This window comes from Mercenaria mercenaria, chromosome 8, assembly GCF_021730395.1.
Source record: "Mercenaria mercenaria strain notata chromosome 8, MADL_Memer_1, whole genome shotgun sequence".
Classification (NCBI taxonomy): Eukaryota; Metazoa; Mollusca; class Bivalvia; order Venerida; family Veneridae; genus Mercenaria; species Mercenaria mercenaria.
The window spans coordinates 7,792,483-7,806,130 of NC_069368.1; the positions used below are offsets into that span (position 1 = coordinate 7,792,483).

Genomic DNA, 13,648 nt, shown 5'->3' on the forward strand with positions numbered 1-13,648 from the left:
AAGTGTAAAAATTATTCTTGGTGTAGAAACATTTCTAAAATGAACCATAGTACTTTTTTGTTTCAGTAATAAAATGTCGTATCTAAAGCTCACTATATTACAATTCTAGACTGCTAAGTTCATAACTAAAATAAACATTTGGTACACATAAAACAGTATATACAATTAGGTCGTAACAGACTGCTTATTTCCCCGCATGTGGGACATAAACATCGAATGAAACCTGGAGTCCATCATCTATTTAAAGTTTATGTATCTCGTAACTGACAAAGAAAGAATGCCAGTAAAAGAGAACACCATCTTTGTTCAAGTCATGAACAAGAATACACCAGTTACGTTGAGCTCGTAACAGAATGCTTGTTTCTCCACATGTAAGACATAAACCCTGAACGAAATCCGGGGTCCATAAATCCGTACAAGATCGGATTTACGACGGAGTTAACGAAGTATAAACGCCAGAAGAAGAAGAACGCTGCCTTCTGTGAATCAGGCATATCTTTCAAAATGCCATCCGGTTTAGCTACAAGACTGGTCAGTATAATATATATCGCCATCGTGAAAGCAAATACTGACGTCAGGGTTAGTATTATCATCGTCTTACTCTTCAACTTGAACTTTGAGGTTTGTTTTCCTGATCGTCTGCTCCTACGGAATGTACGTCTGCTCTGGTCAGAAGATGTTTGGTCAGTCGAGCTGTTCCCAGTTTGTTCATTTCTGCTGTTACAATCATCAGTAAATTCGTCATCGTTACTGAAATAATCAGTAGAAGAATTTTCACATTTTCTTTCATCATCAGCAATATAAACTTCATCTAATGATTTTCCTGTGAATTTAGATGATTGATTACCTTGTTTTTTGGCAGACAAGTAGAAATTGGAATTTCCATTTTTAAAGTTTTCAGCTCTGTGTTCTTCATCTATCCCGGTCATGTTGCAAGTCGTAGCTTTTGTTTCCTTATCATTGTCTGTACCTTCATCAGACGTTTCTGATGTCAATGTTATAGCGACAACCGCTTTTGCCGTATGATGTTTAATGCTTGCAACTTTCATTGAGTGATGTCCAAATAACCGCCATACTGTTATAGAATTCAAAGACATGGCCACGAGTATCATTAAACTTACAGGCACGAGATAAACGCCACAGATATAAAGTAGTGGATAAATTGTGTCTGCATACTTCCCCGATTTTTCGCAAACTGAGACGGTAATATTATTTCCCTCGTGCTCGTAACTGTACGTCTGCTTACCCCAAAGTACGAAAACAGGAATAGACAGTATCGTCGATACCATCAAGCAACATGCACAAAGTCTGAAAGCAACAGGGTAACGAATTTGCCAATCACATGGATGGCAAATCTTTCTGTATCTGTCAATTGCCAAAACCAGTAAGACAGATGCTGAGCCCCAAGCGGTGTAAACGTTGAAAAAAGATTTCACTTTGCATATCCATGCATGCTGATAGTCGTACCAGTTTAACTGGGAAAACACTTCACCCGGAAGTGTAGTGCAGCAACTTGTCAGGTCCACAAGAGCCAACGCCAAGACAAAATACCGGAAGTTTATCCGTCTGTAACGACTAGAGTAAACTAACAGAATTGTAATATTTCCGAAAAAGCCAATGAATGCTTCTATGGAAATAAACACAGTCACCGGAAGTACATCAATTGTGAAATCATTGCTTAGATCCCTTCCAGTCCAAGAAACATTTACCCTCGCCATTATTACATGTGTATTAAATGATCTCACACTCTTATACAGATCCTTTATTGTATTTTAATTATTTGTATTAGTTATGAATTCAATACTGCCCGAAAAATATGTTTACTTATTATAAATGTTTTACCACTCCTATTATCTTTCAACGCGTGTATTATTACTTCAGTTTGAAGTTCGTAAAAGGAACAGAAATCAAGTTCCTCTTCCATGCGTAATCTGATAATACAAATCGATGTTTATCAAATTTCATATTTGTTGCAAAGATACAATTTAGATAATAACAAGTAGAAGTAGTAAGTAGGCGTTTAAAATGTCGTTTTGTACTATAAATAGATTTTCTCCTCAATGCATGAAAACCGGCACGTCTATGCAAATGTCTTCGAGTTAAATGTCGCCAGGGACAGATGTGAATAAAATAAAGGCAACTGCTGATTTTTTTTTCAGAAACACCAATATTTTAGAGATAAAATAAAGTCTGTACGGATGAATACTGGTAAATATTGGTAACAATGAATGAACCTTCAGTGATTGGTTAGTCTAAGTTCATACAATTAAAGAGATGTGTGTGGAGTCCAAAGAGATAAATTAGAAGTGTCATACATACTTAATGATTAAAATGATTTGGTTATTCTTGTTCGTTATAAGTCGTAGATTGAAACAGTAGAAATTATATTTGATGTCTGAAACGGACATCAGTACCCCTTTTCATCTTTCTGCATTGTGTACAGTTGTTCCGTTCGCAGCTATTGTGTTTCATTTTGCCTATTTATAGTTTTTCAATGCACGTTATACATACGGAAAATAAAACAAAACAAATGTTCGAACTAAATCAGTAATATCTAATCGGAATATTTCACATATTTCCGTTAAAACTATCATAATAATTCTAGATACTGTCAAACCTCAGCTAAAGACAGCTTGTGAGTAGAGACCATCTAATTCTAAATATCACTAGTTAAACTATTTCAGATTATTTTAACCCATGAAAAAGACCGTTTTGGTGTAATTGTCCAAAACATGGTCTTTCCAAACAGGGTCGACTATATAGCAATCAAATATGGTACAAGCTATTTAAATGGAATCGTTTTTTCATGCAAACTATGGACACACACACACACACACACACACACACACACGCACGCACGCACGCACGCACGTACGCACACACACGCACACACACACACACACATAATCAAGCGCCTTATAAATAACATGGAATCACAAAAGAACGTATGATGAAGTTTATTTTATGATATCTTAGTTTTATTATTATATATTATCTGGATTTCATTAAGAAACCGTTATTAGTGTTTTACGGTACCAAGCAACGGCCAGTCCTAAGGTAACCAAATCGAAATACATTTCTGAAATTTGGCATACGTTTAGCTAATTATATGATCAAAATTGACATTGAGACATAAATTGAATATATCTGATAACTGCTTTCATTTTACGACCGTCTCCCGTTTTGAAAAGTCACGAAAACATACATAAATGTATTAGTTCTTTTAAACAAGGATTTTTCTTTAAAAACTTGACTTTAAAAGCCTTCCCATTTTTCCTTCCTTTCCCTTGGGACTGGTGTAGGCGCTCAGATTCACCCTAGTACGTATATCTGCCCGAGTAACTGAGAGGACATTTGTTGGGTTACGATGATAAAAGGCAAAAATAAATTCTGTTCATTCCGTACTGCTTATTGGGTACTTTACGTCATTTGTTGAGTGTTTCGTAACAAAAGATGTTCGTTCGTAAGAACGTCCGTCCGAATTTGTGTAATGCATATGTAACAGGAAGAGAAAAGTGTGCAGTCAGTCCGGGACTCGAACCGGGACCCCTCGCTTACAGGTCGAGTACTCTACCGACTGAGCTAACCAACTGACTGACACATCCTCCCCTCTATCGTGACCAAATCCGTACCGTGGCATGAATCCCACTAATTGGAAACTCTAGTATGCGTCGTAAGATGACCAAACAAGCATGTAGAGATGTACCTAATTTTAAGATTTTGAAAAACAATTTAAAAACTGATACTGGTTGCTGATATGTAACATTAAAGACTGAATACAATACTTAAGTTTTGATTTGATCATTTTGAAGCATATTTTTAAAGATTTGTTTAGCATTTTGTTCCATGTATAGTACCTATCAAGTCATTGATAAATATTCAATCCCCAGTTATATCTGGATTATTGCGGGAAGAACTTATCTCCATGCAAAACAGTTGTCAAATACATGATTATTGTGTGTTGATAGAAAATGTTTGAAAAAAAGTCCGTAAAAAGATCCCTTAAAAGCAAAGAATGTAACCAAGAAGAATAATAGCAGACTCGGTAAGTCTAATAAGTAAATTCAAATGCATTATTTAAGCTGAAATTTAGATATAATGTTATTTGTAACATATCACACATCATATATATATAAAAAAAAAACTAGAATAAAACTCTTTTGTATTTACTATGAAAATTGATGTTATAATGAAATGACTTATCACTAAGTTTTTATCCATACATTTACTTCATTATTCCTATTAACTTGTGTTATGCAGTTGGACAGGTAAATGCAGGACTGGATTAATATGTGTCATTCTGAACTGATTGATCTCTAGTACTATATCTAAAGCATGCCATTGTCCCACGGTATTTGATCTAATGTCATAAAACATGATAGGAATATTATTCAGCACGTGAAGTTTTCCATCTGGGATTTTCTGTGGGATTCTATTAGTCAGGCCACAGTTATGGCCCTTAAAATAAAACTTACCTTAAGATTTTGTGTCTAATTAAAACTGACATGTTTTGGCTGGAACTGTCTAGTGTGTTCTGGGTTGCCAGTTTAAGAAATATAATAAAAAAAATACAGCTATACCCGAGGGCGTTTACATGTGATACTAATTTGCACTGTGATCAATGTGTTGACGGTGTTGGCTTATATGTCCCCGTAGTAAGGTAATGGCTCAGGTGTAGTTGGATTTTTCATCAAGAAATCTCTGTATGAAATATTTGACATTACTATAGCTGAAAATTCATTCGAGGGTATCTTGTGGCTGAAATTGTCGCATAAGTATGACAATTTGAATATATTTCCTTTTGTATGCTATCTACCGCCACAAAATTTGTCACGTTATTTTGATGTAAATGGTTTTTATGATAAATTGCTGACTGATGTTTATACTTTTCAACCTCAAGGTGAAATGTTCATATGTGGGGATTTTAATAGTCGAATAGGCGATGTGGATGATCACATTGTTGATATCGGTACTTTATCTAGTAGAGATGTAAAAGATTTTACTGTAAATCCATATGGTGAACTTCTTATTGAGTTTTTAGTAAACTCTAATTTTTGTGTATTAAATGGTAGAAACTTTGTAAAAAATGATTTAACATCTGTATCTGTAAAAGGGGATCTATAGTGAACTATTTTTTGGTACCGCATAATAGTATACACTGTTTGTTGTTTTTTTTTCTTCAGATTTTTGCGTAAGTCTTAATTTAGATGTTATTAATATGTGTGGCAATATTAAAAGTGTTGCTCCGTCGTCCATACCGGATCATTCACTTTTATCTTAGAATATTTTGTGTAAAATGTCACGTAATAATTCTGAACATATTGTTTCTCATGATGTATAAGATAAATTTGATATAAGTTATTTTAGTAATGATTTTATGTACAATGATGCTATATTGCTGGATGTTATTAATACTATTGATACTTTAGAACGTGGTATGCGAACGCAAAATGATGTAAATTCTGCTTTTGATAAATGGTGTGATATTGTTAAAAATGCTGTGTATAGTAATATTCCATACAAACGTATAAAAATTGGACGTGTTAACTGTTCTAGAAAGCATCGTCCAAGTAATCCCTGGTGGACCACTCAGCTATCAGAGCTTTGGTCTAATTTGTCTGTAGAAGAAAAGCGCTGTCTTCATTATAATAATAGAGCCGATAGAATTACTTTTAAAGCACAATATGTTTAATGATGATGAAGTTCAGAAAGCCAAACGTCGTCATTGGTACACTATTCAGCAGGATATATTGGATGAGTGTAATGTTGATAAAACTAGCTTTTGGAAAAGTATTGGTAGAATTGGTATTGCACATGCTAATAAGAAATATGTACCTGATGAGGTTGTACTTGATGACGGCACTATGTCAACTGATACTACAGATATTTTAAATAAATGGAAAACAGGATTTAGTTCACTATTTAACAATCCAGTTTTAGTTATTCCTGGGGAACACCACAGTTTTGTAAATGTTGATGATGATAGTCTTACTTTTAATGGTGATATTTCTGTTTTTGAAGTAAAAAAGGCTGCTGATGATGGTAAACACGGTAAAGCATGTGGTATTGATGGACTACCAACTGAAGCATTGCAAAACGACACCGCAGTTTTATTTTTACATGGCATTGCTCTGTTTAATGTTTGTTTTAAAAATGGTACTATCCCTACTGCTTGGGGACAAAGTGTTAAATTATCAACCCAATCCCTAAGTCCGCTTGTCTGGATCCTAGAAGTCCTTTGTCTTACAGGGGAATTACTCTGTCCTGTTAAGTCTGTTACATCTTAAACAAACGACTTAGTAGTTGGGCTGAAAGTAAGAAATAACGTTATTGTCGACGAGCAGAATGGAGTTAGAAAGAACAGAAGTACAATCGATCATTTGTCAACTTTAACCAACAGCATTGATACAAGGAAAAAACTTAAACAGTCTACATTTTCAGCTTTTATTGATATTAAAAATGCTTATGATTATATAAATAGAGATTTACTACGGAAGAAACTATTGGATATTGGTATTAAAGGTAAAATGTCAACTGCTGTACAATCATTGTATACTTCTGTATATTCATGTGTTAGAGTAAACTCTAAACATACCGACTAGTTCAATGTTACGTCGGGATTACGTCAGGGTTGTATATTATCCCCCCTTTTATTTAACATGCATATAAAAGATCTAGCAGTTTATTTAAAATCTTTTAAAGTCTTTAAATGTTGGTGTTGAGTATGGATCTGAGAAAATATGCTTACTATTGTATGCAGACGATATTGTTTAATTAGCTAAAAATGAAGCAGATTTACAACTTTTGATTAATGCACTTCATGGTTGGTGCAACACCAATGATATGTATATAAATTGCAGTAAAAGTAAAATTGTGCATTTTCGACCATTGTCTGTTAACAGAACTACTTGTATTTTTATGTGTGGTGATGATATACTACAGGTTGTTGATAGATATATGTATTTGGGTTTATTATTACATGAAAACTTGGATTATAACATAACTGCAAAAGTGGTAGACCAAAGTTAAAGTCGTGCCCTTGATCTGTTAATCGCTAAATGTAAATCAGTTGGCGGCCTGCCTTTTAGTGTGTATACCCATTTGTAAGATTCTGCAGTTTGGCCAATAGTCAGTTATGGTTCTGCAGTCTGGGGATACCGTTCATACTCCTGTATTAACGCGGTTCAGTACCGTGCGATGCGGTTCTTTTTAGGTGTCGGTAGATACATGCCGAACATAGCGGTATCGAGCGAAATGGGTTGGGTATCCCCAGATGTAAGACATTGGAAGTCCATTTCTATCCATTTGGCTAGAATGTCCAAAATGCATGAGAGTAGAATAAATAAGCGGGTTGCACTTTGGTCTGCATCTAGGACAAATAGGTCGTGTAAAAATTGGTTCTTTTATGTAAAGTCTATGCTGACTAGTTGTGGTGTTCCCCAGTATTGTGATATCAGTGTTGTTATTCCTAAACAAACAGTTGTCAACTTAGTAACGCAAACATTAAAGGTCAATCATTGTTCAGATTGGTTTGAATCTTTGAATAGTGCTACAGGTTCTTCCGGTCGAGGTGGAAAAAAGTTGCGTACTTATCGGTTATTTAATAGCGAATATCGTGCAGAAAGGTATTTTAAACTTATGTCTCCACGACATCGCACAGCGTTTAGTAAATTTCGTTGTGGCGTCGCTCCAATACGCATTGAAACTGGGCGTTATGAAGGATTAGGCGTACAGGAACGAAAATGTCCTTTCTGTAGCAATATTGAAGATAAGAGCCATGTTCTTCTTGATTGCTTTTTGTATGATGACTTGCGTCAATCATTATGTGCAAAGGCAAATACTGTTGATAATTCTTTCAGTACGATGTCTAAAACTGATCAATTGAAATGTTTGTACACCAAAGAAGAAATGATACGTTATAGTGCCAAAACCTGTTTTAATATTTTGCAACGTCGTCTTTTATTTATTTGTGAATAATGTCACAATAATGTTTTATGAATGATGAACGTAACGTTTTGTTATAAGTGTAGTTAATCAATACTAATCTGCTCACCCCTGATCTGATCAGGGATGATACGTGGTATTTTAAAATGTTTCTTATCAAGCGCATTAGGGCCACGATTTACATTCTTCAGTGTCTTAACTACTTAATTTTTATGGCTGTTCTTATATTTTGATTAGCATTGGTTATCTATCTTTTATCGTGTAAATATAATTATGATAAAATTTGCATTTTGTTGCACTATGTAATGTATGTGTAAAAATATTTCTTATAGTGTAATTTGTAATGTATTTTTAATCTATAGTCTCTTGTCATTCTCGACATAGAATTGCCAATCATGTGTATTGTATGCTTTATATTTGTTGTGTATTTTATGACACTGTATTGGACTCTTGTCATTCTCGACATAGAATTGCCAATCATGTGTATTGTATGCTTTATATTTGTTGTGTATTTTATGACACTGTATTGGAAGAGACTTTAATAAAGTATAAAACCTTGTTACTTAGTGCTCTAAATTACATGTCAATGTTTACTGCCTTAATAAGCAATTTATGTTTAAGGTGTAGCATTTGCTCAACCATTTTGTCATAACAACATTTCTATTATGATCTTTAATAAATCATAGTCAGAGTATTAACAGACGACTACTTTTCAGCGTATGGCGGTCGCAGTGGTCCAGTGGTTGCACACCGGACTACGAAACCAGGGATCGAGAGTTCGAACCCCGCTCTCGAGTGCCGTTTAGAGATGCTTTATACCTGGCGGGATGAAGAACCAGGGAAGCTTCTGGAATTTGAGTGTCTTCTGCATGTTGAACTTTCCTCCAACTAAATAAGGAGGATTCTCTAATATGGACTGAAATTGCACGTCAGGTCAAACTTTTGAATGGATCTTATATCATCACTATATCAAAAAATTGTTACACTTATACTATACTTAAAATTGTTTTGGTGTGAACTGTAGAAAGGAAAAGAGAAAAGAAGTATATTTGACAAACATGACATTAAAAATAGTCAGAATGAAATTCAGAAACATATATTTAGGAGACTAACAAGAAATTGGAAAAGTAGTTTTGAAATATGTATTAAGGAAAGTTCACGCATTTGGGTTATGGAACTGTATAAGGTTTTGTACCTGTTTCGTATGGTGGCATATTTCTGCCACGAGATAGCTAGGTAGCTATCGCGGTGCTTAAACAATCTTGGAAAAGTGACGTTCTCAGTAGTCGAAATTTTCATGGAAATATTATTGCGACAATCTATATTATCGTATCGCTACCCTGCATCTCGTGGCAGTTTCAAGCATTAAAATGAAATTTTGCGCTAAAACATTTTCGGGAAAGAAATACAATATCTAGAAAATATTGTTATTTCGGAAAGGTTTTCAGAAAAATGTGTAAATTTCCTGAAAAGTTTACAAGATTATCATAATAGCTACCTGGCTATCTCGTGGCAGAAATATGCCACCGTAGTTTTGGACTGCTCGATTAACTTAAACTTTGAACACATTAATTCTAACCAGTTTACGGCTAGCGAGTACTAATACTTGGGAACCTGGCTTGATTTTCCGGTATCCTACGGGATCAGTATAGAACATAAAAGGTAAGGGTAGATTTCTCGGAAGCACAGAGCCCCACAAACAAAGCCACAGAGCCGCGCATTTGCAAAGTAGGCCCATAACAAAAAGGAAACCGTAACGGAAAAATATTATAGACATGTTGCTTACAAAATCCAACGAATACATTTCAATTTAATGCAAAATTTGCTTTAGTTTAATCATATTTTATTGCAATTATCACACAAGACACGATAGTAAATGTACATCAAGACAATAATATACAGATGCATATATGTAGATCTACAATAGCAAACCAACATTACATCGAGACATATAATAATACAGTACATTAAAATACATTCGGTAACTTTGCAATAGTGTGATAATACAAAAGGGTTTACCAACATTAGAAATCGGTCCGACACTGCGGGGCACCGCCCAAGACATACAAGTACACATACGAACACAAAAAAGCAGGAAAAAACAACAATCATGCAACGCCTGATTAATCCTCACCTCAACGCATGAAATGGATAACTGCATTGACTTAAAGAAGGACTTATTCACTTTTTGCGCTAAGGTGACGAAATACTCTCATGCAAACTATAAAAATAGGACGGAATGGGCAGGGGGTTGAAAAAGATGGTTTGACGGGGAAAGTGGAACAAGGATGAATATTCAAAAGGTGGGAATGATACGTTCCTTAATCACAGTTACCGTACAACGTGAACCACAGCAGCGCGGACACTCACGCACAAAGAGAAATACTAACATAGATAAACAGATATAACAACACCGCTCAAGACACACAGACGTACAAGTACACACACACGCACATACAAAAGCAGGAAAAAGCAACAGTCAGGCACCGCCTGATAAATAGTCTCATAAATATCAGAATATTATTAGTATTAGACCATCCTGAGTGCATATACATACACTAGGTAACCGGATATGTTTAGCGCAGAATGCTATGTTCGGCGCAGGATCAATACTTTGATTTGAATACTTTAGAGAGGTTCGTATTCTCCTCATTCCGGTCCATAAAAACAAATAACCAGTAATATCTTTATGGACTATATATATCAATCTTTCCCCTGAAATCCTTCCAAATCATACTATCTAAATCGTTGTTAAGTTGTGATTTTTGAGTTTGAAATACACCATATACACGAAAAAATGCACTGTTTGGCGAAGGATAAAAAAAATTAGGGGCGATGTTCGGGAGCAGGTTATCGTATATTTCATCACAAATAACGTTATTACCGTTTTTGACGCTGTCAAGCATTTTTTTTATCTAATAGATTTTGCTGTATGTATTTAACGGTTTAGTACACGATGTACTGGTTTTCATTTGAAGACGCGTGTTCTTTTATACATATTTAGCAGATATAGTGCAGTGAGCAATCTGGACACTGTCAAGCAATTATGCTTTAATATTGTTTTTATCCGATTGCTTCAGAATATTATATTATTTTTTTTTTCATGCATATGTCTTTGCCCATAATTCAGTACAAGAAGAGGTGTATCAGCCAATTAGTAAAATCATTTATTGTTATACAAACCCTGATCGTTTTCGGACTTCCGAAGCATGTAAAGATTTAACAAAATGAATTTCTATTTTTGAAAAGAAATGTTACAGTTTTAAATACATACGCTGATGCAGGAAAATGTTCAGCATTAGCATGTATCATTTATGCGAGAGTCACAAAATGACCGTCTAAAATATAAGGAAATGAAACTAGATTCGGGGGTATCAGACAAAGCTATTCGATAATGTAAAACCAGAATCATATGTTATGAAGGTTTCTGAGGACGGCAAAATACATGTCAACCTAAACAGAAGGGATAAAAATGTTGTAATATCACACAAATATAAACAAATATTTATTACAATTTCCTATAAAAACAACAGATTTTGAACAGAGTCCAAAAGAAATCCATACAATTAAAGGTGATGCGACAGAGAATGATTAACCGCAAATCAACTGCAAAGGAGAAAATATTTTGGACGAAATATAAAACAAGCCCGGGCGTTATTGGCCCACTCAGAGAACATGGTCAGTTTCACTTGTGCAAGAAATGGTTTCAATAGCAGCAGACAAAACGTTTGTTATAAAAGTATATTTTAATAGCTGAACGGCTTAAGACTTAAAAGACGCTTAGTTAACGATCAACTATGGACAGCACCTCAAACCATAAGATTTATATACCAAATTCTTCAGAAAAATCTGCTCTTTCATGTAAAATAGTTTTCTGCTGTCATAAATTGAGCGGTTTTGGTAAAAACAGGATTTTTTGGCAGTTGCCAAATCACACAAAAAATCTAAATTGTTGTTTTAAGTTTTCATTACAATCAGAAACATTTTAAAGAATATTCATTTCAATTGATTCATGTTAGAACGGTATTCTACAATTATAATTCGAATAAAATATGAACTTATAAACTTCTTATCAAGACTTTTGGAAAAACTGTGCGTATCTATTCTGATATATATGTTTAATTTCAATCTACTTTCACGTGTTGCCCGAGGACCATTTTTTCCATTCTTTTTGTATAACGTTGGATAACAAATAATTTAACCATATGTGTTGAACTAAATATAATTTGTTAAATTCATATTTCTGTAAAATAATTAAATCAGAAGACTTGCAAAAATTTCATTTAAATGTTATACATCTGGATCATTTTATATCCGTCTGATAATTGTTCATGTAATTCATTGGAGCAATGTACTTATTATAATTTGATTTTAAGAGCTATACACATACGATTAACTGATATAGATCACAACACTTCTGCAGTAGTTTAATAACTACATTTCTCGAATAATTTCATATTGACAGTCATCTGATATCATAAGCTTGTCATGTATTTAGTATCTGGAACAAATCTTAGTTTCATTGAAAAAAAAATACAGTTGTTATCATTTCATTTACATATACGAGAATTTCATAAAAGGTGACACAGATCACATCACTAGTCTAAAATAAAGAGTTAATCTTCGCATTATATGATTAACAACAAACATCGTATGTATGAAAATAGGTTTACTAAAGCCGCTCGCATACACTGGACTGACTCAGCATGGCATGTGTAATATATATATGCACAAGGAAATTCGTTGATGCAAGCATCAAAGACGCCGCCAAGTGTTGTGTCTGAAGTACATTTATTGCAATATGAGAAATCACCTAATCATTACTTTATAAGTCTGACTGGCTACAAGTTATCAACATTAGCACATAAAACAATATATGTTATAAACATGAAGAATATAACATTGCGAGTAGGTGGTTCCTTTACATACAAAATTAAAGTAATTATTTCTCTAACTAAGGTCACCTCCTGTGAAAAGTTGTGGTTCACAGAAACCATTATTTTTATTATCATGTTATGTAATGAGTGTTTTCTATTTACTGATGAAGTTTAATGGACCTTAGTCACCCACATTATAGATTTCAGAATGCAGATTAAACACAGCATTTACTGTTTCCGTTGCCAAAAACAACCAAAAATTTTGTCCAAGAAAAGAATGATATAACATAAATAATCTCTATATTGCCCCTATTCACAAAGCATGAATCTTTCTTATATACTTTTGAATATCATAGAATTCTTTTTTTTTTCGGACGAACGGTAAACTTGAAGTCCTCGTTGAACTGTAAGGTTACTAGGAGTATGTCAGTGTCTAGATTCAAATCTAATATTACAAGAAATTTAGCAAGCATAATAACCCATTGCCAAAGTGTAGAAAATATTTCAATGCTTTGATAAGTTATGGTCCCATGGCTTTTGATATTTCGATCTAACCATATTTAAAGAAGTATTAACTTGTCACTGACAAATTCAGCCAGATGCTCTTTAGCCTATTGCACACCTTAGTTGACAGTGTAAAAAGAAAAAAACAAACAAACAAACAAACAAAAAAAAAACAAATAGAAATAGGAATATGCAAAAGTGTGCGCATTCTGAAATTACATCACTGTACCTATCAACAAAGAAAATAAGACAAAAAGGTTAAAAATAAGTTAACAGAGGCACTTCCTTCGTTCATTTCAATATATCTCTGCTTATTGATTCCT

The 13,648-nt window shown here is 34.0% G+C and overlaps 1 protein-coding gene across 1 annotated transcript; it reads right to left on the reverse strand.

The window, feature by feature from the left end:
- Positions 1-332: 332 nt before the first annotated feature.
- Positions 333-1,718, reverse strand: LOC128559143 (uncharacterized). The gene has a single exon (XM_053550322.1). It carries the CDS (start codon positions 1,716-1,718, stop codon positions 333-335), a length of 1,386 nt encoding a protein of 461 aa, XP_053406297.1.
- Positions 1,719-13,648: the final 11,930 nt, after the last annotated feature.

Coding starts and splice junctions, on each gene's coding strand:
- LOC128559143 (XM_053550322.1), bottom strand. CDS start 1,718: ATGGCGAGGGTAAATGTTTCTTGGACTGGAAGGGATCTAAGCAATGAT.